At 38.8% G+C, this 23530-nt stretch overlaps 3 protein-coding genes across 3 annotated transcripts; 2 read left to right on the top strand and 1 right to left on the bottom strand.

The window, feature by feature from the left end:
- Positions 1-293: 293 nt before the first annotated feature.
- LOC145488328 (TNF receptor-associated factor 4-like) lies at positions 294-10380 on the top strand. The gene is made up of 7 exons (XM_081467167.1): positions 294-463; positions 764-818; positions 1718-1822; positions 4179-4343; positions 4573-4650; positions 5690-5764; positions 6446-10380. The coding sequence occupies exons 1-7, from the start codon at positions 294-296 to the stop codon at positions 7025-7027; spliced, it is 1230 nt and encodes a 409-aa protein (XP_081323293.1). The 3' UTR covers positions 7028-10380.
- A 321-nt stretch (positions 10381-10701) lies between these two features.
- Positions 10702-14325, top strand: LOC145488330 (uncharacterized). The gene is made up of 5 exons (XM_081467170.1): positions 10702-10816; positions 11472-11503; positions 11928-11999; positions 12674-13387; positions 13613-14325. The coding sequence occupies exons 1-4, from the start codon at positions 10727-10729 to the stop codon at positions 12987-12989; spliced, it is 510 nt and encodes a 169-aa protein (XP_081323296.1). The 5' UTR covers positions 10702-10726; the 3' UTR covers positions 12990-13387; positions 13613-14325.
- Positions 14326-14421: 96 nt separating this feature from the next.
- LOC145488329 (snRNA-activating protein complex subunit 1-like) lies at positions 14422-19383 on the bottom strand. The gene is made up of 11 exons (XM_081467168.1): positions 18799-19383; positions 18679-18709; positions 18318-18449; positions 18028-18093; positions 17276-17350; positions 16864-16971; positions 16628-16749; positions 16398-16443; positions 15839-15958; positions 15177-15242; positions 14422-14513 (listed from the first exon to the last, which is right to left on the bottom strand). Exons 1-11 carry the CDS (start codon positions 18918-18920, stop codon positions 14427-14429), a joined length of 975 nt encoding a protein of 324 aa, XP_081323294.1. The 5' UTR covers positions 18921-19383; the 3' UTR covers positions 14422-14426.
- Positions 19384-23530: the final 4147 nt, after the last annotated feature.

Genomic DNA, 23530 nt, shown 5'->3' with positions numbered 1-23530 from the left:
TAATGTCAAGATCAAAGTAAATAAATTGAAAATACACGTGAAATGTGTTGTTATGTTATCGAGTGAAAGGTATTGATGACAGACCAGCGCCCGCCGAAAGCAGATGTGTTTCAATAATGACATTAATTGTCAGGACCTTGGTTCATTATTATTTATACATTTTCCTTTACACCGGAGCACTTGTCAATAATTTCAACCTGAATTTCGCGTCGCACTAGCTACATCTCGAACGTTCGGAAAATACTGGAGCGAAAGAGGAAATTTCTACAGCCGTACTCCGAAATTTGAATGACATGGCGGACAGAGTAGATCGAGAAACTGGAGGATTTGAGGCAGAATTTGTTCTTCCACTACCCGAAGAATACGAATGCCCAATTTGCCAGTTAGCTTTTCGCGACCCCGTCCAAATCGAAGATTGTGGTCACCGATTTTGCCAGTCATGTCTACAAGAGTTAAAACGAAGGTACATTTAATTTCTGTGAAAAATTAGTCCCTGTTGTTTGCATGTGCGAGAAAAAGTGAAGTATTTATTATTCAAAAGTCAGCTATGTTGGTAGTAACGAGTATTGCTCGCGCGCGAAATTCGTTGCCGTAATTACTTCTCGTAGCAGAAGTGGATGATTTCATGGAAATCTTTTTGTCTGAGAGTTTATATTTTTTTTTTCTGTGTTTATGTGCGGCGAAAATTACATTAAACCTGTTTTCTGCTTCAACGATGCTAACATTTTCTAATAGTCTTTTTTATCCGTAAATAATATTTAAGGCAAGGGAGTCCATGTTTATGCCCTCTGGACAGAAAACCAATATCTTCTTCAAAGGTAATGTGAATATATTTTCTGTTTTATCTATTTCACTTTGCTGTTCCTTGTTTGAATGTTATAGTAAAAAAATACATGTAATCCCTTTTCGCTCTCTTGTTGGGTGTTATACTCACGCTCAAAAATATAATTCTTAATCTACTTTGAAAATATAGTGATAGTATTTGACGTGTACCAGAAACTGGCTCAAATGGTTTTTTTTTAATTTTGTTTTTCATTGATTTCGGCGAGGGCCTTTTTGATGTTCCGAATAGTCAAAATAATTTCTATCGCACTCAGGAGCAGACAGAATATCAGAAATATTATGATATTCAAGCTATAGCCAGACGATCGCGCCAACCGCAATTTGAATTCAGTCAGTTCGGTATAGTCTTCTATCACTGTAAAAGTGATCAAATGAGATGTGCTATGTAAAATCATCAATATTGGAGCGGCAATTTTTAACTCAAAAGGACTTGTCGTTATTATGTGCATAAAAAATGTTCTCTGTATTTTAGATTAATTACATGCGCTTGGCCCGCGAACGCCATGACTAATATTTCTTGAGCTGAACTCCACCGGACATGAGCAATTACATGTATGAATTATAACAACAAAATGAAGACGCTAGCAATGAATATGAAGTGTGACATTGAAAGACACTGGCGTCAAAGTCTTTTATTATCTCGGGATCGAAAACCTGGTCGCGGTTTCTTTAAAATAACCACCTAGTGGCTAATTCATTTGAAAAAGACGTGCCAGAAAAAAAAAAAAACGCGCCCGAGTTATTAGTATTGTTTTTGTTTGGCAAAATAACTGAGGCTATAAACTGACTTAATTGCTCTCAAGTTTGTCTTGAGACATTGCGATTTGATTGTACTTATGATCTTCACACTTTTTCCTCTTCTTTCGTTTCACAGATCTTTGTCGACAAGGCAGCAAAACGAGCCGTTTTATCACTTGGTGTGAAATGCTCCAATTGGAAAAGAAAGTGCGACTGGGTTGGGGATTTAATTTATGTTGAGGTAAGATCGAATAACCTTTGATAAAACCTTTCTTCGAAAAGCCTGTGGTAAAATTTTACAGTACGAAGACCTGGAATAGGGAATTTTGCATTTCTTCCACCGTTCATAGTATCTAGACTGGGGCAAGTACCAATTTTAAGAAAACGAAATACATCCCATGGCAACATCCAAACACTTCTGACGCCGCCATTGTAACATTTTCTTACAAGGACTTTTGACATTTCTCTGTGAAACAAGAGAAGCTCGAAACTTCTTTCATGACAGACTTAAGTTGTAAAATTACAGTTACAGGTCCTGTATGTTTTCTTTTTCACTTGATTTGCAGCGTTGGATAATTGTAGCCTTTTTGTTTTAGTAATTATACTCGACTGAATACAAAGCTTATATCTGTCACTTCTCAGCCCCATCGGGGCAGCTGTTCAAAAAGCCATGTGTTTGAATGGCTGCATTTCAAATGCTGTCGATCTCGATCTTAATTTTAATTGCGTCGTGTTGTTCTACCAAAGACATAAACAAAAGGGATGTGATTAAATGTTGCTTTAGAAGTAAAATCGATGAAGATCTTAATCATGATATTTTCCGGCGTTGGGAACATTACCCTTAAAACGCATCACACCAGCACCGCGGTTAATTTCTTTTTTAGTAAAACAATGAATTTTTAATCTTAAAAGGACTATGTGTTAATGAACGAAATCTTGTAAGGCCGGCCTAAGAATATGTAAAATTCTTTCAGTTTTACTCGACAAATGTAAATAAACCACTTTTTCACGGTATATTTTAATTTATCTTTCAGTCAAAAATTATATATATTCTGTCAAACGGGAAGTATATTGTTTGCTTTTTTGAGGCTGGATCTGCTTCTTCTTTGACATGGTTTCCCGTAAAAATGGATTCCTTTTCTATTTAGTTGTCATTTTAACGCTTAAAGTTTCTACCTAAAGCAAACAACAGATTAACAAAAAAAGATTAATGAAAGGCGACGAGTGTTTTTTTCATTATCAGAATCTCATAAGACAGGCTTGAGAACTCCTGAAACTGTTAAGGTAAATGTAATTCCTTCACGTAGTTCTTATTGTTTAAGTTGTGGTTTGCTGGAGTGTTTTGATTTAACCATCTGTTCATATTAGCACGTGCCGTTTTGTCTTCGGAATGTTTTCCCATAAATTTCGCTTCAGTAATGATGTTAAATATTTTATTTCTTCGTGTTTTATACTAAAACTCGTGACTACAGGGTACTTTTGTTTTTAATAATAAACTGCAAATCTGCTTCGGTATCTCACTGAGCGATTTTATAAGACTTCGCGCGCTAACTTCGGTCTTATTTCACAACTTCACAGACCAACATGTCATGTTATTTTGACCACATATGTCTTCGGCCAGTAGCAAGAGACCTGATACCTTAATACTGATGCATTAGCTATGAGAAAGTATATTTTTGACTTCTGAGCATTAGCTCATTTCAAGATTTACGCTTGTTCGGTTTCTTACAAGAAATTCCAAAATCGTCATTTTTTCACCTGTAGTTGCGCAACAATGCGGGACGAGTCTCGCTGAGTTTCAGTATGCTTCATTTACACCATGAGCTAATATTGGTAAGACAACTGAAAGAGCATTTTATTTGATTTTAAACAGCATTGTAAAAACCGTTGTTTTGTCGCTGAAAATTTATAAAACTACGGCCAAAAAAAAAAAAAAAAACGAAACTCGATGTAATCAGGTTGCGTTTTTTAACCCAAAGCGTAAATAAGCATTAAGTAGCTTAAGTTTATTTCTAACAATGCGAAACGTAACAAAAGGCGCACGAAATTCTCAAGATATTTTAAGTTGTTTCGGTTATGAAGAGTTTTGCATTGTATTTTAGGTAAGCCGGTGAACATACACCTAAACAACTCTGGAGGTCTTCGTGTGCTCATTAGGGTTTTGTTGTAATGCTGGGCTTTTAAATGGTCTTTACAATGGCAAAAATTCTCACGCCACAAGATCGCAGTTAATTTTTGGTACGGGCGGGCGGACTGACCGATTGACCGACCGACCGACCGGTCGATCAATCGATCGACTGACTGACTGACTGCCTGACCGACTCACTGTCTGACTGACTGACTGACTGACTGACTGACTAACGGACGGACCGACGGAGAGAAAGGCAGATAGACAGACAGGCAGGCAGGGGAAGCAGACGGCCGGTACGAAAAGAGGGACGGACCTAATAACGACTGAGCTTTCAACTAGCTGGCTGACACTGAATAGCTCCAACAACTGACTGGCTGACCGACACACTCGAACATGGCCAATACCAGCACAATAGCAAACACTCAAACAGGGACAGATTTTTTTTGAGATCTTTGTTTTCACACAGGAACACATGAAAAACTGTGCGTATGAAGATGTACACTGTACAAACCCGGAGTGCAATGAACTTATGCCTCGGAGGACACTGCAGTATCATCTGGTGTCAAAGTGCCGCTGGAGGGTGGTGTCGTGTCACTTTTGTTCCGAGATGTACACTTACAAGGATAGTAAGGTAAAAGTAGATCTACTTGCTATTACATGTCATTGTTAAAGAATCTTGAAAACTCGGCCTGAATTTTCAAGTTCTTTGTTCATGTTAACCATCCTTGGCGCATTTGGTTTATAAGTGCTTCGTTGTTGTTTTTCTACGTAAGTGGCGTAGTGAATAACTTTGTGAATGAAAGTTTTTCTTTAGCACAGAAAAACCGTGATAGATGTTTATTTTTCTGTCTTCATAATAGCTGCACATGAAAGTATGCAAGCGAATCCCTTTGGAGTGTGTCAACAAGTGTGGAGCAAAAGACATTCCTCGAGAAGAAGTGAGCGATATAACTAGGGCTAGAAAAAGATCTGTATTCACCGTGCGTTGTTACTGACAGGCAATAAGTTCCTTAGAGCGATTTTCAATTGAGTGTCGTAAAACCAAAAACAAACCAATTACTTACCAATTAGACTACTCAGACAATCTCAAACCGTAGTCAAACCAAAACCAAAACTAAAGTAATTTAAATTGCCTGATTACTTTCGACACTCGACTGAAAATCGCTCTATCTTATTGCAATTAATTCCTGGGAGGACACTGGATTCTTTTTCAAAATGTTGTTTGCGGAAGAGAGATTTGCAAAGCAATACAACGCGAGTCACCGTAACCATTTCCTTTTCCTCTTCAATGCGCTGTTTGCGTGCGAACTAACTAGACACGATCGTACCTTGAGAAGAAAAACACACAGGCTGAGACCGAGAAACCTCGTGCGAGAAGACACTAGGTTCATTTCAATCCCCACGAGAGAAATATCTGAGATTCAAGCAAAGTAAACTGGTCCTCCGCGACGACGGAGCGACGCAGTGCAGAGATCTGGTCCGGGTTGTTCGAAAGCCGGTTAGCGCTAACCCAGGATTAAAAGTTAAAAGAAGTCTATGAAACTGTTTTTCGCTGCTTATCTTTGGTGTAGTTTGAGATTATTCAAATTCAAAGCTGAAGGACAAACAATGTAAACAGAAAACCTCACCGAAAAGTTACAAAACTCGAATCAAAGTGTTTGCTAATCCTGGGTTAGCTTAAAAGAGTAACGTCACAGTTTGCGCACCTTGAAAAGTTTAGCCTAAATTTTTACAGTTCGTCGTTTGCAATCCGTGTTAATCTTCTCCATCCTTAACCATCCCTGTTCCTTTATGGTTTATTATTATCTCTTTGGTGTTTTTTTTCCATTGTAGTAAACTGCTATTTTCAGGTAATTCTGTACGCGGCCAAAATAACTTGAAATACCATGACTGAGCTCCTTTAATCGGGCTTTAAACAACCCGGCCCTTCGGACGAAGTTGTTTGCGCACGTGAGCTAAGTTCTTTATTTTGTTTAGATGTCTTTTCACATAACCGAGTGTCCTCTGGCAATCCATCCTTGCTCATACCAGGATATTGGTTGCACTTTCAAGGTAAGGTCAATCAATTGGTAGAAATTTGTTATTCGGTCAGAACCAAAAGTAAAAAAAAAATTTTGTCTTCATAGTAAGGCAAAGGTAAAGTCTGTATGCGAGCCAAGTGACTCATCAGGCCGGAGCTTATCCCGGTTTCAGTAGCATGAAGCTACTAGGAGTATTTCTACTCCCCCCTGGATGGGATGCTAGTCCATCGCAGGGCTACCCCCAGCATTAAGTTCGCCGGTACCCATTTGTACACCTGGGTGGAGAGAGGCACTGTGAGAGTAAAGTGTCTTGCCCAAGAACCCATAACAATGTCCTCAGCCAGGACTCGAACTCGGACCGCTCGATCCGGAGACGAGCGCATTTACCATCAGGCCACCGCGCCTCTCACTTCGTCCTCATAGTGGGGCATAGTAAAAGGTAAAGTCTGCATACGAGTCACAGAGCTACAGTCAGCAGTCTGCACTCCACAGTCTGCGTTTTACACTGACCGACCGCTATCTGGATTTGGTTCTCTCGACTCCTCTACCGTGTTATGTAAAATAGCCTCCCACTAGCTGGGATTATTTGCGATATTTGTTTATTTATTTAGTTAATGTCCCCAATTAGCGCAACACTGAGTGCTAAATGCATTTGACACTTGGTAAAGTTTTTTCCCTTTTCATTTATTATTATTATTATTCTAATCTTCAGGGTAAACGCGATGTACTCGAAGACCACTCCAAGACCGCGGTACACACCCATCTGAGTTTAGCTTTGCTGAAAATCCGGGAAAACGAGAGTCGCAGTACCTGTACGAACGGCATGTTCATTTGGAAAATCACCAATTACAAACAACAGTTTGAGCAAGCAGTAGCTTCACCTGAAGACTTGGCTATCTTTAGCCCACCCTTCTATACCTCGCAATACGGTTATAAAATGAGACTGAAGGCGTATCTTCAAGGCCGGGACCGCGGTAAATCGACGCATTTGTCCTTGTACATCATAATAATGAAGGGCGACTACGATGCGTTGCTGGACTGGCCGTTTAAGCAAAAAATAACTTTTTTTCTCATCGATCAAGGCGAGCAGAAAGCTCATCGGACTCACCAACTCAGCCCGAACCGCTCGCTGCCGAACATTAAAGTGGTGTTCAATCGGCCCACCATGAAAGAGAACCTTGGGATTGGTAACCCGTGCTTCGTGCCCCACGAGGTCCTGGAGTCCGGCGAGTTCATAAAAGACGATGCGCTGTTTATTAAGGCTGTTGTTGAACCTTCCAAGGCAACTTCTTAACATTTAATTCAATTCCGAATCTCAAAAACTCACGGTTTCCCGGAGCCATCTAATAGTCCAGTTATCCACGACCGCTAAATATAGACAACAACAACAAAACTTTTATTCCTTTTTCATTAAAGGCGCATCTTCTTCTTTGAATATCTTAGTTCAGATTGAGACAGACTAACACTGTACAGATGAAATGAGTCTTTGATCTTTTCATTCGACGGTCTCGTTTACCACTTCCTTTCAAAACTGCGAAGACCCTGGAACGAGGTTAATGGTCGACAGTTGAGGACAATTACTAGTACTTAGGCTTCCCCTTTTTATTCTCTCGTTTTGGCGTAAAATTTCACGAGATCACAAGCACGCATTCTTGCATGCTGTTTCCAGGTCCGGCCAAAATGCAATGGCGCGTTTTGAAATCTTAATCCTAAAATATTTAAGATCGTCTTCAACCGTAACTATCCTTTCCACCTTTTGAGTTTATATGACCCCTTTTGTGTTTTGAACAATTTAGAAGAATGCCTCGATACATGGTTATAATGTCGACAGTTTGATTGTTTTTTTTATTCTCGTAACTTGTCTGCTCGTCAGTATTTTGATATTGTAAAGAAAGAGAATTAAAGAACAAAAGAAGAGAATGAAACTTGAATTGTTTGGCAAATTTTTTGTGACAAAAGTGACACGAATTATTACTTACGCTAACGTGAACTTGAATGTTCTAGTATTCAAAATTAAGACAGGATTCTTGTTATTCCAGAATCGTGAGTCGCACGTTCCTAATGTGGTATATCGACTTGCATGAATTGTTGCAATGCAACTACAAGAGTTAAATTCTTGCACCAAAAAATTAATTTGTGCCCAGTTATTAGCATTTAGCCCACGTTTAACAAACTAGCAAGTCAGTGGTGATGATAAAAAACGACAGTGTTATTATTTTTCGTTCTGTGAGAGAATTAAATTCAATATTAGTTAGAAAAAAGAGAAAGTGTGGACGAGTTGTTGCCAACGTATTCTCAGGCTCGCGGTTTCGACTGTACCCGCGCGGGATTCCCACCTATCATTGCTCATCATAGCGTCTTTTTTTGTCAGGAAGTTATTTTATGTGGAGACTTCAAAATGATGGACTCATCCACTATATCCAAGTTTTTAGTTGCACTAAGCTGCTTAATCAACTGACAACAACATGACAGTTCGGAGTATGATTTCAAGCAGAATCTCGAGTCGGACTTTTTTGTTGTGAACAGAGTGAAACCTTGTAGTCAATGGATGCTTGGCTCGAAATCCTGACTCGAAATCTTAACTGCAGCTGGTGATCCTGACCTGAGATTCAACTAGAAATGCTGCTGGGAATCTTGACTCGGGAATAGCAATCTACCCCATCCTCAGATTCCTTTACTGATTTTGGCTGTTGAGGGCCCCACCCATGGGAACTTCCAATGACCTGTTATGGTGTGGGTAGGGATATTTTGCGGAATCTCACCATGATTACTTTGTGTAGATTTGGTGGTTCATCACCCTGGCTTGATGAGTTTCTTTATTCTTATTATCGTTCTCCTTGACAGTGTATTGCAGTTTAGGGAGTAATCATTGGATCTTGAGAATAAGTAATTGCTTAAATAGTTCACAAAGAATAAATATGTAAATCCTGACTCGGAGAACAGGAATCCACCCCAAGCATTATATGAGTGCTATCAGTTCCTTCAATCTTTCAAAGGCGTTACTGAAATTAAAACTGTATAAAACACAGAATCTTGAAGAAGACGCAAAAATACTCGAGTCAAAACTTTAGATGTATATCTCTTCCGTTCGAATCGGAACGTCGGAAATTTCCTTACCATTTTTCCTTACCATTTTCCGAAAGTCTTTATCAACAAAAAACAATAAAGGTGAACCGAATTGTAAATGGTAAGGTTGGAAGAATAAGTACCATTAAGGCTGGTTTTCACTAGCGACTGAGTCGGAGTCGGAGTCGTGGTCGGAGTCGTAAGAGAACTTACGACCTAGTGAAAATCGAAAATTAGAGTCTTATGCGGAGTCATAAGCTCGACGGAATCGGAGTCGAAAGAATCAGAACGTTTCCATTTCTTCCGATTCCGTTTACGACTCCGTCGTTTATCATCCAGTGAAAACTACATTGTCGGAGTCGGAAACAGAAACGGAAGAACCAACCAATCACAAGGCCCGGAAACGAACGTTGTGATTGGTTTATTCTTCCGCTTCTGCTTGCGACTCCGACAATCTAGTTTTTACTGGATCGTAAGCGACGGAGTTGTAGGCGGATGCGGTGTTCTGCTTCCGACTCTGTCAGTTTGATTTTCACTAGATCGTATCACACTACGCTTCTGATTGCGACTCCGACTACGACTCCGTCGCTAGTGAAAACCAGCCTTTAGGGAGCTTTAGATTGGACTACGAGTACGAGATTGAGTACGAGTGCGATTTTCGAATTTCAAACCAGTGACCGTTTCCGGAGCCCTCGCTCATCATGTTGGTAAGGTAGCGAGGGTAGCACATGGGATGAGATTCGCATTTGACTTGATAATATGGAGTCTGAAACTAGAATTGAAAAGTCCTTGTCGTACTCGACAAGATGGTAAAGCACCCCAGCACTACAAATGGTACGATGCCGTGCCGAGTGCGGAATTGGAAATGCAGAACGCCAATCACCATTGGTTGTGGCGTTTCTCCTGATTGTTATAACATACTATTGATCCCAGACGTCTGATGAAATAGCTTTTTTTTTTCCCCGGACCATTGCACGCACCGTTGGTTTCATTCACGTGATTAAAAAAAAAAGCGAATCACGTGACGACGAATATGAGTGAATCTTTGCCGTCGTCTTGGGAAGTTGTTTCACAGTTTGTTTGCAAGTTTGTTGAGTTTCGCACTTTCTAGCAAGACACAATCCAAGATGTGTTACAGAGAAGAGTTCGACAGATACAAAATCCATCGTATAGATAAGATATGCCCCGATTTTGGTACTTTTGAGGAATTTGCAACAGCTGCGCTGCAAACTCCTGTGACCATCCCCGCCAAGAGTTGTTTGTCTAAAAAAAAAAAAACCATTTCAACAGACGTTTGGGCATTGCTTTGTAATCTCGTTTTCAGGATAATTGTTATTCTCAGCCGTGGGCTGGCTGCATTTACGCGGGAACATTTCGAATCAGCGCGAAATCTGAACAGCGAACTAAACACACGATGTTAGTCGATACATCCCTCAAATATTTTATGAGTGGCCTCTTTGCCATAAACTTTTGTCACCGTTAGTTTTACACACTTTCTTCAGAACTTGTCATTTTGGAATCCAAGTATCATAGGAATCTAATCAGACAACACTGTCGGCCTTACTTTTTTTAATTTGCTCTCCTCACCTTCAAAATGGAGACCCCGAGACCGCGAAACTTTCTTTTTACGGCCGTTTGTTCGAAAATCGTTACTCCATTCACTATGTTTATTTATTTTTTTATATAATATATATAGCAACAATAACAATCATTTTGAACTTCGTTTTAACTGTAGAGAGCTTCACATTTCAGAATACAAGAAAAGTAAAAGCACTCAATATTTCGCACCAAGGGCGTTAGCTACCTCATGCGTGACACAGCATGAATTTTAAACAGCTAATTTGTATTCATGGTTCCTAACAAATAAATCCCATATGCACATTTATTTGATCGAGTGTTGTTTTGTGTTCAGTACGATGTGAAACTAATGGCGGGTGATATTTGGCTGTTTCGTCCGCTGTGCTTTTTTCCGTCTTATATCTTGACGGCAACTCTCTTCTCCATGACGAAATTTCGGGTAGGGATTTAAACTTAGTATGCTCAAATCCTATTTTCACGAATCTTTGGCCGGAGGGTTTATCTTGTTCGTACGTGTTGGCGCCAGGACGCCATGTTAATCCATATGTTGTTTAAGTTTTGCATCTATTCGAAGAAGAATAGAACAGGGCAGGAACGTAGTTTAAATAGCTTTGCGAGCAAAAAAAAAAAAGATCTTGAAGGTTACATTCACTTCATCGGTTCAGAAAATATTATAACCCAGATAACCGCAGCAACATTTCCTAAAGCGTTATCAACATAATTGATTTAATTCATAAATCGTATACTTAACAGTTTAGTTTAGATAAGACGTCTTAAGATTTAGTTTGAAATTTCCACATCGATGGTATTAAAACCATTTGAAGCCGCCCGTTTAGCGATTTTAGCACACTTCCGAGTTCCTGCCTGTTTCCATAGGCGTCTGCCTGCTTCGAAAAAATGTACTTGAAATTTAAATTCGTCTGCAACAAGTACCTCGAATACGATTCATAGGACTTAAGAACTGTGTTCTCTAAGAAGAGATTGCAATCGCAAGTTTATTATAATCGAACAATTTATATTAGTTCCATAGTTTGATTTACTTGTACTGTTTAGACCTAACGTGGAGCATCTGATTCTCTTCTCCGAACATGTAGGTCGAAGGAACCTATTATTGTGGCCATGACTGGTAAGTGGTTGAGTGGCAGAATATTCATCTTATTACATGGAATACCTGAATTGTTGATGTACCCATGTTACAGGCTTTGTAAGATTCGGTTAAAGAAGAACTCGACATAAAACGGCCAGGTGCCGAGCGGGATGGGACGGGGAATTAACCAGCCCCCGTTCCCACTCCTTTAACCCCCGCTCTCCCTCCCCCTCTTCCCCCTTTTACTTGACTAAATTGAGTTTATACTTTCAGTTCTACACAGGGTATTTAATTTCCCTTTTTCTCCAAGACAGTGTTTATTCCTCCAAGAACAAAAAAGGTTATTACATCGCTTATTACGTTTAGTCAGGAGTTTGGGTCCAGAACAAAATTCTAACAACAAAATAAAACGAAGGAATTAAAGTGAAAGTCTAACCTGTTGAAATTTATTTTTATTTAATAGGTGTAATTACAATGAGTACTGCTGTGGCGATGATGTATGTTGTGACTATCTCACTGGCTACTGGTATATATGGTAAGACCATGAATTAGCTGTGTTAGATGGGAGGCTGGGGTACTTCACATTATGTTTGTGGGGCTAACCCTTCTCTGGCTAAAAGTACCTATTTTTTCTACCCCATCTCAGACCCAGACCAAAACTGGTATCCTCCATCTCAAACCTCGAAACTGAAAATGGATTCCATCCCCCACTGGAAACATCCATTCTCCCAAAACTCTGCAAAGAGCACCAAAATGTTGGCCACTTCAGACCAAGATCATCAACAGCTAAAGTCAAGCAAATAGTTGTTATATGAGGCTGCACCTTGTCTCCTCAAGACAGATTGTCACACATTCAAGGTGACATTCTTAGTAGAAAATATCTGTCTTCCCTTCCCACCTCAACGAAGGGTTTTTGGTTGGCATCCCACCCCCACCCCTTGGGAAATTTCAGTGTATTTCAGATTGATGCTGTCCTTTACTGTTTTTGGCTGTCAAGGGCCCCCACCCTATGGGAACTTGGAATTATGACATTTCATGGGGAGGGTATGGTTATTTCGTGGAATCTCACCATGATTGCTTTGTAAAGATTTGGTGGTACATCACCCTAGCTCAACAAGATTCTTAATTCTCGTCATCTTTCTCCTTGAAATTGTATTGCATTTTCGGGAGAAATTAGATATTGAGAATAAACAAGCATCTTCCTTTCAGGCTTATGACGGGGCTTCTGTTGTTCACCCTGATATTAGCCTGCTGTTGGCTGCGTTACCATAGATACCATTCCAGTGAATCCATCGAGTCGGCAAAATTAGGATATGTCTCAGTGCCTGGAACAGTGGTAACTTACGGCGATGAGTATTACATTCACCAACAACCACCTCAAGTGCCGTTTGCGCGAGAACCTCCACATTTTACAACTCCATTGGAGTCTGAATCACAACAGCATGAAAGCTCCAGATACTATCCACCTCCATTTAATTATATAGAGAGAAGAACTCCTAGTGCTCCACCTGAGGACACATACTAAATCAACTTAACGATGTCGTAGATGTTAAATTTTCCGTAAACAGTTTGAGAAATTAGAATGGGGCTAAAACATGCAGGACATTAGCTCCAGCGGAGGACACGTACTAAATAAGATCAACAAATATTTAGTAGATGCTAAATCTTTCGTGAGCAGTTTGAGAACTTAGAATGGGGCAATACTTGCAGAGAAACATACTAAACCATGCAGGACTTGAGCTCCATCAGAAGGCACATACACAATAAAATCAACAATTTAGTAGATGTTAATCCTTTTGTGAGAAGTTTGAGAATTAAAATGGCGCAACATTTGAAGAGAAGCATACTAAAACATGCAGGTCATTAGCTAGACATTTGAAATTCAACATTTGCTTGGGAAGAGATGGCAATAAAAAAAGTAAAGTCTGCATGCGAGCCAAGTGGCCCATCAGGCCGGAGCTTATCCCGGTGTCTGTAGCATGAAGCGAATAGGAGTATTTCTACTCCCCCCTGGATGGGATGCTAGTCCATCGCAGGGTTACCCCCAGCATTAAATTCGCCGGTACCCATTTATACACCTGGGTGGAGAGAGGCACTGTGAGAGTAAAGTGTAAAGAGTAAAGTAAAGAGACGGCAATAGGTTAAAAGAAATTTCAGGAAATAACATCACTTTTTGCTGCATATTGTCTAGTTTTGTACAAAATCAAATCATTGCTGGCTGTCCTGAGATGGAAATCTATTTTTGAGCATTGAAACCAAGAGATTAAGTCAGTTTCATTGAATAGTGGATTGTTAGACTACACAATTAAGACAAATTGTACGCACAACTTGTTAGGGTTTAGTGCAAGGGAAACTTTGCAAAAAGGCTTTCTTCAAAATTTTGGTGATGTTGTTGTCCGGATCAACAGTAGCAACCACAGCCAAATACATGTTCACACTGACCATGTCTGCAGACAATTTTAAATATCCATGAATTCAACCAAACTATTCCTTATTTTCAAAATGGTGAAAATAATAAGAAGCAAATAGGAAGACTGGATGAGGTAGAAAAACTGTATTGAGGCTTTGCTTGCTAATGGTCACAAAATATTCGTCATTTACCACAAGCATGATAATTTGCTGTAATTTGTAAACAGCCAGTGGCTATGTTGATCCTAACTGCAACATAATTTTAATGGCATAAAAATTGTACTTTACTGCAATTAGTATTCACAATGTTTATAAAACATTTTTGCGGTGCTTGGAAGAGGTATGAAAGTTTTAGAAAACGTTTACTAAAAGTGTACTTTATATGATATTTTTGTGAATTTGTAGTGCAGAGTGTTTACAAGAGGAAGGAATAAAATAAATTGTTTCACAAAGATTCTCATTTATTGGCTGTACAATTACCATATTTCTCATATATGTGTCATCATTTAACATTTTGACTTAGTATTGCCATTTGTGCAATGTCTGTTTAGTGTTATTTCTTTGAACGTTTTCTCGTTCTTTTACTTCCTTCATCTGCCGATTCAATGCTTGGTTGAAGATGTCTCATGCTCCTTGAAACCTATGCAAAGAAATGAAATTCCATTACTTTAAAAGTACTTGCAATCAAGTTATCTTTATTCCAATTAAAACTTTTTGAAAAACAAAAAGTACATCTTTTGGGGGGTGTAGACTCTTTGTGAGCATGCACTGAAGTACAAGAAAAATGTGCTTCCCCCAATGTACGTGCTCACTCTGTCCCACAGTGAAGAACAGTGGCAGATCAGAGCAGATTATCTCTTAAGGTCACAAAGCTGGCAGGCATCAAACCCTGCCTCACAATTTTTATTTAGCTTGCATTCTCAACAATGTCAGAGAAAATAGAACAAATATGAACAATTGGACTGTTGGGTCCATTCATCACCATCCTTTCTTGTTGTGTCATGAGATGTTAGATCCCCCTTTGGAAACAACATCTCAGAGATTTGAGCCAAAATCTGCAGTGAAGCGAAAGCACTGACAGATCTGTGTACAGTGTTAGTGGTTCTCAATCACAAGCAGAGGGAATCATAACTAGAAAACACAGCTGGAGTCGTACAGAGATTTGTGCCTGGCATATCTCTGTACTTCATTTGGTTGATTGGAAGAGCCTTTCGTTTTTGCTTTATATTAAAAATAATAAAAGTGATAAATAGAATTTAAAGTTTAATCCCATTAAAAAAAAGATGTAGTGCAATTCACAAACCTTTGATACTGTAGAAAATGACCTTTTCTTGATGTTTTTTATTCTCGCACTCTTTGATGTATTTCCCTGATGGTAGAAATTATACATTCAATACTTTTCAATCAAGCCCACTTTTGAACAAATTTAGCCATCCAACCATACAAATAAACTTTCTAATATTCAGTAATAATATTTGAAAATCCTCTGGCTTTTTTAATTATTGGATGGTATTTTTCTATACAGGTTTCCTTCAGTTTGAAGGCAATTTTTTACATAACAAAAGAAGACTCAATTTGAGGAGACTTGTAAGCTCCTTTAAAATCCCCATGACTGATACGACTTTCACTCAAAACAGTTATTACACTATATGGCCTGTGTTTGTAGCCGATATAACATGCTCTCTGATTGGCTTATGTACTCTGATTCTGGGGCATTATTCTCCAGTAAAAACAAAGCAAAAACCATATAATAAAAAACTTATTAACCTCAAATGTTCGGTCTTTACAGGAAAATCTCAAACCTCTGCCTTGCTATATTGACCTCGCTATTGACCGGTCAATACGGCAAAGTCTCAGTTTGAGATTTTTTCACAAAGACCTCACTCGCAGTTGATAAGTAGTTATTAATCAAACATATACCGGAATGAATAAACTGTAGAACATAAATTAATGAGCAGTATATACCTCATTATCTGTCACAGAGGTGCTTGGATTGGGTTCTTTGTTTGTCGTTGTTTGGTTGCTTGCAGATGGGGTACTGTTAGCTTCTACCAATGAAGTTCCAATTTTCTTTTCTAATATATGCTTCAAAGAAAATCCAACAAGTAATAATGTTAGCATGTTATCATGTTGGCAGCAAGGCAGAGTTGTTAGAGCACTTAACATCAATTCAAGTTTCAGGTGGGTTAAGTCCCCTACTCCCTTACTCTGACTCACTGAATCAGATGAAATTCTGTGTAAAAAAGTCTGACTGATCTATAAGTTGGAATTTCTTGACCATATAATGATTATTTTCTCCAGTGTTACTAGCCTACACTGGCTCTAAAAAGCCCAACTGGCGAGTGGACAATATTTCAGATAAGAATAAATGTTTTTTTCCAATTGGTAAGTCTAATGACAGAGTTTGTAGCTTGATTGGTAATACATGGTAGTGATATCTTAAAGGCAAGTGCTTTTCCTATTTAAATTTAAACGCCTGTTCAGTATTAAAAATATTTTAAAGCAAATTTCATCACATGTATACCTTCTGACATCTTGTTCGTTTCCAGTCATCAAATTTTTGTAATTCACTGTACACACAGAAAAAAGAGATAAACTGACACAGTCAAAATGGAAGTGCACAAAAAATCCCACTTACAAAAAAACACAATGACACCCTGTTATGGCTAAAATTTGGATTTCTCAAATCAAAGCACAATTCAAAGTCTCAATTTTACTACCAAAAAGAATAAATCTGAGAAGTTTGTACCCTACCAAGATACATCAGACACCAAGTCATCAGAGATGGCATTGAATGACCTGTCTGATGAAAGAGCCCCTGCCTCCAGTAACTTGTTCTTCATTTCTTTATAGTTGCTATGAGCCTCTTCCAAGTACTGCCAATTCAAAGAAATCTTTCAACAAAGTAGTTATTCCTGACATGATAATGAATCAATTACTGTACACAGCCAAAGGGTAACAAGTTTCACTAAGACAAAGATTTTTTTTACCTCAAGAGCTCTGTATCTCTCCTCCACATTATCATTGATGTCGTCAATTAAAGCAGAACTGTGGCCTTCTTCTTGGCTTGTGATGGCCTCTTTTGATCCATATAAAAGCTAAAAAACAACAGTGAAACAAAAGAACACAGTCCTATTGATGTTAAACACTGTCAATTTTTTTTTATAAAATTGATATCATCTCATATCTCTCATATCTTCTGCATTATTTACTCAGCAATTTTTACTGTCTGTGCTCTTCATTTACAAATACAAGTTTGAAAACAGATATATTTATACATGCTCAGTATATTTGCTTCTTAAAGTATATTTGCTTCTAGAAAATACTGTAAATCTAAAATGAGTTAGTACTAACAAATTAACAATTAATTTTATTCACTTGACAAGGAAATTACATATTTACCGGTATTGGCATGGCAACAAATAGGAAAGCCTTTTCATTGTTTAGCAGTCTCAGGATATAGTCAGCATCATGGTGCTGTGAAAAAAGAAATTCTTCTAAATGTTTAAAAAAAAATTACTGTATGTACAATACTGCGTATTGCTGTATGTTAACATGAGCCCTGGTTATTAAAACAAGTATCCATGATGGCCTTGGCCCATGCATCCCATGGCACGATAAGGACTGATGATGATGTTGATAATATGGTGGTTTTGACCTTGTCAAAGCGAGCAATTAGGAACACACCCCTTTTTGTTTGAGGTCATGTCTTTGGGCAGTGTCAAGTTTCCTCTGAGTCAACTTATCTCCTGACATTCCAAAGGTCATTTGTGGCCTCTTGTTGATCGTTTTACCCACCCTTCCCTCCAGGGGGGGGGGGGGGGGGGGTTATTTAATTTTTCTTTTGTGCTTGTTTTCAATAAAGTTCATTTTGCCCCAAACTCTTTTCCAGTCTCTTTTTTCTTTGTGTTTTCTAATTATGATGGTACACCTAGGCAACAGGTCTATTAATTGAAGAGCGTGTGTGTGTAGTGAGGACAGCAAATAGTACATATTCTCTTCTTTGCGTGCATGTCTCCTTAAGAAAGGTGTCTGCCTATGAGAGAGTAGGAAGTTGTTTGTGGCACGGACAGCTCATAGTTTAAAGAAGAGGGATCCACTTATGAAGTCCACTGAGTATGTTTTGAAGAAACATTAACTACAAATTAAATCACCTTTTGTTCAATAATTTGCTTATGTAATTCTTTGAGATCCTTCATCATAGCTAGTGTCATACGGATCTGTAGACAGAAATAACGAGGGCACAAACCCACATATACTTAGTAGAAAGACTTCTTACAATGCAGTGTTATAACCATTACTCAAGATTCTCAGTGCTAAACAAATTGACAAAAAACTTGAATTTTAGAGTGACAAGTCATGAAAATTTTATTGGGACCCGAGTCTGTTGACTTGCATGGGTCCTCGCTCAGCCATCCATATTCCCAGAACCATCAACATTTACCTTAACTTTTGGCTGACAAATCTGTGTGTGATAAATGGCATAGAGTGCATATAAAGCTCCGACACGATACTGAAAGCTGCTTGGAGTTGAATCAAGGTATGTGCTGATAATACGAAACAGATAGTCAACAACCTGCAAAACATAATGTTCAGCAAATCTGATCAAAAAGCAATTAAATAAAACAGAATTGAAATTATTGAGTTGTCAGATTATTATTATTACTCCTAGTCGCTTCATGCTACAGAAACCGGGATAAGCTCCGGCCTGATGGACCACTTGGCTCGCAGGACTTTTCTCCCATAATAATTAACAAATGAATGAACATAATCACAGCATTTCACAGGACGGCTGGAGCTCAAACCTGTATTCGTCGATTGCTGTCTCTTCCGCCGCTAGAACACAACCAAAACAAACGCATCAAACAACACATTTAACAAGACCGAAATAAATGTAAATGATCATCAAGAAGATAGGTGCATACCAGTGTATTAAAGAAAAGTTCATCTCCCGCCATACTTCACAGAATTTCTCGAATCTTACAGTCTTCAGGTTGTCAAAACGCGACAACAACATACGACAATCCGTGATCAATCCGTCCGCCATCTTTTCTGTCTAGAGTAAACATGGGCGCGATTAGCTACTAGTCACCAGTCTGTCACCAGCAGTCGTCTGCGTCAGTTCATACCTTATCCTATATCATACATACCAGTTATGGAGGAATAACTGTTTTTTTTCGGCGTTTTGTTGAAATAGGAATAAGCTACAGTTCACGTAGAACGCGCGCATTTAGAGAAGGTGTACAACCAAGAGGAACTGTAAAAAGAATTGCTTGTTTCGACTTTGGACGTGAATGAAAATAAGACTAAATGAAGGCTGGGCAACTCCTAAATAAATTTCTCTTACCTCTTCTTGCTTCCTGATTCTTATCACGCGTTTGGAATAACATGACGCAATTTGAAAAATTTTCGGAGGAAATGATCGATTTTCAAACGTTTTGGAACTTCCTGTTTTTTTAGAGAATTTAACTACTTCAAAGAGCAATTTACATTGAAACTTCAGAAAGGTTTTCCAGCACACATTAAAAAACTCGAGTTCCGAAGTCTAACCTAATTAAACTAATATATTTAGCAAATAACTATAATGGTTTAACAGATTGCACTAGTTTGCAGTCTTTGTAATATCGTAAGATGAAAAAAAAAAAAAAACATTCCTCAAGTGCCACTTGATAGCGTTAATTTCTATATTAAAATCATCTACGTTACCTAATGTCAACAGATATTCCATGCATTTAAAATATAATGCCCAATATACATAGATCGTATTGCTTACAAACTACACCCTTAGACGGCGCCATATGAAAAAAAAGTCTCAGAGGAATAACAATGGATATTCAATTCAGTCCAGTTTCTTACACCACAGTGGTGCCAGTTAATTTATCGCATCTTCCCAGCCCTCATTGGAATTGTTTGATAAAAATCGGTGAGCCAGTGGTAATTATCGGGAAATAGTGCAGTAGACAAGAAGGTATTCCGGCTCGAGCTAATGCGCCTCGCAATTTAAATACATCATACATTCCACGACTTACAGAGGCGCATTGAAGTGGCACAAGCGCTCTGTCTGATGCATTTGAACTGAAGAAATCATAACATTATCTGTCAACGCGTAGGGCAATTCAACAAGTTTCTCAAAGGAAAAATCAGTCCGCGGCTGAAACCCAAGCAATATGGAGAGTCTGGAAAGAAAACAGCGGTCAGTAATGGAGGTAAGAGCTTGAACTTTCTGTCATTCCTGCGGCCAAAAAAATTAGCCAAAATAGACAAGCTACATTTCCACACACGCGAACATTATTCTGTCGTGCGCCCCTGATATCTTTGGGAAAACTCATTATTGTTTCCGATATGTGAAATCTTTCAGCTCGTGGCAGTCATTAGGTATATTGTCGTTTAATAACATCGAAAGTCGACTGAGGAAAATGAATTCATGGTAGACGTGTGTCCATTGTCACGACCTAAGGAAATGTTTACAATCATGGTACTGGCATCGAAAACAGGAAATCGAAACCACACTGCGTTCTTAATTGTGGGTTAACAACTATTTTTTATGTGAAACTTGGACTGAAAAGGAACTGCAAAGTCTGTAAACGGAAATTTAAACTTGTCAATTGACCTCAGTTTCCGTCTGTCTTCATCTGGAAGTCATCACATTTTACAGACTCTAGTTATTTTAGCATTTTAGTCATTCCGTCCCTATTGTTTGGTTATATGAACTTAACACAATCCGTAAAACCACAGATACTTTAACTAGTTTCGACGGATGCTTCTACTATTGAATGCTTCTATTATTGAAATAATTTAGAAGTATAGGTAAAATAACTAAAATACCGACAAAAAGGGCAGCCAGCAATAATCGTCCAAGGTCGGGGGGCCAAAAATGTGACAGACAGTCATGCTTTACACATCGCAAAAACAAGTCGAATTTGAGAGAATGAGAAAAAGGAACTGTGTATTGCTGGAAAGACTGAACTATTAAAATCCCGCTAAACCATAGGTCCTGATAGTGGCACACGAGGCCTCAAAGAGTTAGGTTCCTCCAGGTCGCCCGGTCTTCGGCTAATCCTGTGGCACTCTCCCAGCAACTTACAAGCATTCTTCATCTCTTCCAGTATTGTTCTCAATTTCTCCCTAAGTTGTTTGTAGACGCCCCCTTTTCCTTCGACCTCTGGTTAATCCTGTGGCACTCTCCCAGCAAATCCAAGCAATCTCCATCTCTTCCAGTATTGTTCTCAATTTCTACCTAAGTTGTTCGTGGATGCCCCTTTTTCCTTCGACCTCTGGTTAATCCTGTGGCACTCTCCCAGTCAATACAAGCACTCTTCATCTCTTCCAGTATTGTTCTCAATTTCTCCCTAAGTTGTTCGTGGACGCCCCTTTTTCCTTCGACCTCTGGTTAATCCTTGGGCACTCTCCCAGCAAATACAAGCAATCTTCATCTCTTCCAGTATTGTTCTCAATTTCTCCCTAAGTTGTTTGTGGACACCCCCTTTTTCTTCGACCTCTGGAGTCCATGTCAGTGCAGTTCTTGCATGTGCTTTGGGCTCCATTCTTAGCACATGACCCATCCCGACACCTTCTCCTTCAGATGATTGGAAAGTCGCACAAAAATGATGAGCGATCTGCAGCATTGCATAGATGAGCACTGCTGTCGCGAATTTTTATGGACGATACTCAATGACAGTCACTAGCACAAAGAGCCCGGCTGTGATCTGGATCATAGGGAGCACTATACACTATAATAATGTGAAAATGAATGAAGCTACAAGTAGGCAGAAGAATGAGAAAAGTATAGTATTACCTTGTTCCCATACTTTGGGCAGATTACAGGTTCAACTCCTGTTTGAAGGACTTGGAATTATGTTTGTAAATAGCTGGTGTGACCGAAAACGCGCAGGCTCTGGGGACGAGGTCGTCTCCAAATCATGCCGCAGTAATGACTGTAATCATAGTTAGTAGAGGTCTCCTCTACTAACTATGCTGTAATCAAGCTTCTTAGTCCGTCAAGCGTAACACGAAAGAATGGAGGATCTAGGAGGAGACAAGCAATTATTTCACGATAGATCTGACAATAGCCATAGAGCGTCCTTTGGTAACAATTATTGTAGTCTCATCACAGTTTAGCCTGGGTACAGACGTCTTACTCTACTCGACATTTCGATCGCGTGATCGTTGACGAGGGCGCAGCCCCAGTCAACTATTATGAATAGACACCGAGAGAGAATAATCTAATTGTTTTCAAGTTAGTATAAATCTACTAGTTACTTAGTAATTTCTAATTTTCAGTTAGCCCTTACTTAGTTGTCATCAAGTGTTCGTGTTAGCCTAGTAAAATCCTATCTTAGTCTAGTTGTGTATTGACCAATTTTGCTTTTGGGAGCAATATACTGCATATAAATCCTTGACTGGGCATTTAACAGGTCCTACTGAGGGATGTTCCATCCATCGATCAGCTGAAGTCCGTTCTCCCGAGCGAGCGAAACAAATGCTTAAGTAAGACTTAACTACTGGATTTTAATTACGTGAATGAATTTTTGTGTGTTTGTTAATACTAGTTTATTTCTTCTTTGCTGACTGGATGTTCAAAAACAACAACAACAGCATGAACAACAACACGTGTTGTTCATGCTAACCAGTGTTTGGACAGATAGCATTTTCACTCGCAGAGTCAATGGGAGACCAAAAAAAAAAAAATACAATTTCAGACTTATTAGAGGAGATTTACTGGCATAATCGTCTTCTCTGCTGAATCCAATTTCAAGTTATGAAGAATTAAGAATTCCTTTTGTCCTCACGAGACATTAACATTATGCCCGTCATTATAAGATCTATTTCAAGTAATATAGCTTCCCTAAAAAAGGAAAACAACAAATCAGCGGAAGTCTCATGACTTGGCACAAGCTTTTGTCATTAATCATTCACACGGTGTTCATTAACTTTGTGACCTGCACAAGTTCCGTCGGCGTTTCTAAGATGTTAATAGATCATGAAGATTAATTTTGACAAACACTTCCTTTCCTTTTAATTTCCTGATGCTTTGTTCTTTTGTTTTGGGTTAGGTATTTTAATCAAGAGTAATACTTCATTCATAAAAACAGACAGTGTTACATTTCAAAGGGTAACAAATGAAAGAAAAATTAGTTTTAAATGATTTAAGAAGGTCATGCCATTCAAGGCATTACTTTCGAAACATTACAACTTGATCGAATAAAACTTTTATATTATAATGGTTTTGATATTTTTAGATGTCGTGAGTAGAGGCTCTAAGTGCATAGGTCCAAAATTATACAAGGTGAAACGGATTGCAAATATCGTATTTTATTTGCATGTTATTTTTCCAGGGTTGTCCAAACAAAAGAAACAAGTTTGAATGTCTAAGTTCCCTTACCCACACACATTCTTTTTAAGCCATGATTATACATTGTTGGCGTGATGAATCAACGGTATGCACCTTTTTTCGAGATACCCCTAGTATGATCGTTTTTTCCCTTTGCACCTCGCAAGGTGTTAACTCGCTAATCCGCACTGTTTTCCTCTTAGTGAGACGACAGAGTGATAATTAAGTTTATTATATGGCAAGCTCCGTGTGCGGGCAAGATGAATCAAATCTTACGCTCTGATTGGCTACTCGGGCAAGATGGAGCTATCTTGCCCGCTCGGGAC

Source organism: Orbicella franksi, chromosome 5 (genome assembly GCF_964199315.1).
Source record: "Orbicella franksi chromosome 5, jaOrbFran1.1, whole genome shotgun sequence".
Classification (NCBI taxonomy): Eukaryota; Metazoa; Cnidaria; class Anthozoa; order Scleractinia; family Merulinidae; genus Orbicella; species Orbicella franksi.
Note: the sequence above shows the minus strand (reverse complement) of the source record. Positions and strands in the feature narration are given on the sequence as shown.

Bases quoted from the DNA above. Each gene is read 5' to 3' on its own strand.
- LOC145488328 (XM_081467167.1), top strand. From the start codon at position 294: ATGGCGGACAGAGTAGATCGAGAAACTGGAGGATTTGAGGCAGAATTT. The intron at 4,344-4,572 runs GTAAAAGTAGAT...TCTTCATAATAG, and splicing joins ACACTTACAAGGATAGTAAG to CTGCACATGAAAGTATGCAA. The intron at 4,651-5,689 runs GTGAGCGATATA...TATTTTGTTTAG, and splicing joins AAGACATTCCTCGAGAAGAA to ATGTCTTTTCACATAACCGA.
- LOC145488329 (XM_081467168.1), bottom strand. From the start codon at position 18,920: ATGGCGGACGGATTGATCACGGATTGTCGTATGTTGTTGTCGCGTTTT. The intron at 18,710-18,798 runs GTATGCACCTAT...GTTGTGTTCTAG, and splicing joins AACTTTTCTTTAATACACTG to CGGCGGAAGAGACAGCAATC. The intron at 14,514-15,176 runs GTTTGTGAATTG...TTCTTTGCATAG, and splicing joins CATTTTCTACAGTATCAAAG to GTTTCAAGGAGCATGAGACA.
- LOC145488330 (XM_081467170.1), top strand. From the start codon at position 10,727: ATGGCGGGTGATATTTGGCTGTTTCGTCCGCTGTGCTTTTTTCCGTCT. The intron at 10,817-11,471 runs GTAGGGATTTAA...CCGAACATGTAG, and splicing joins TCTCCATGACGAAATTTCGG to GTCGAAGGAACCTATTATTG. The intron at 12,000-12,673 runs GTAAGACCATGA...TCTTCCTTTCAG, and splicing joins ACTGGCTACTGGTATATATG to GCTTATGACGGGGCTTCTGT.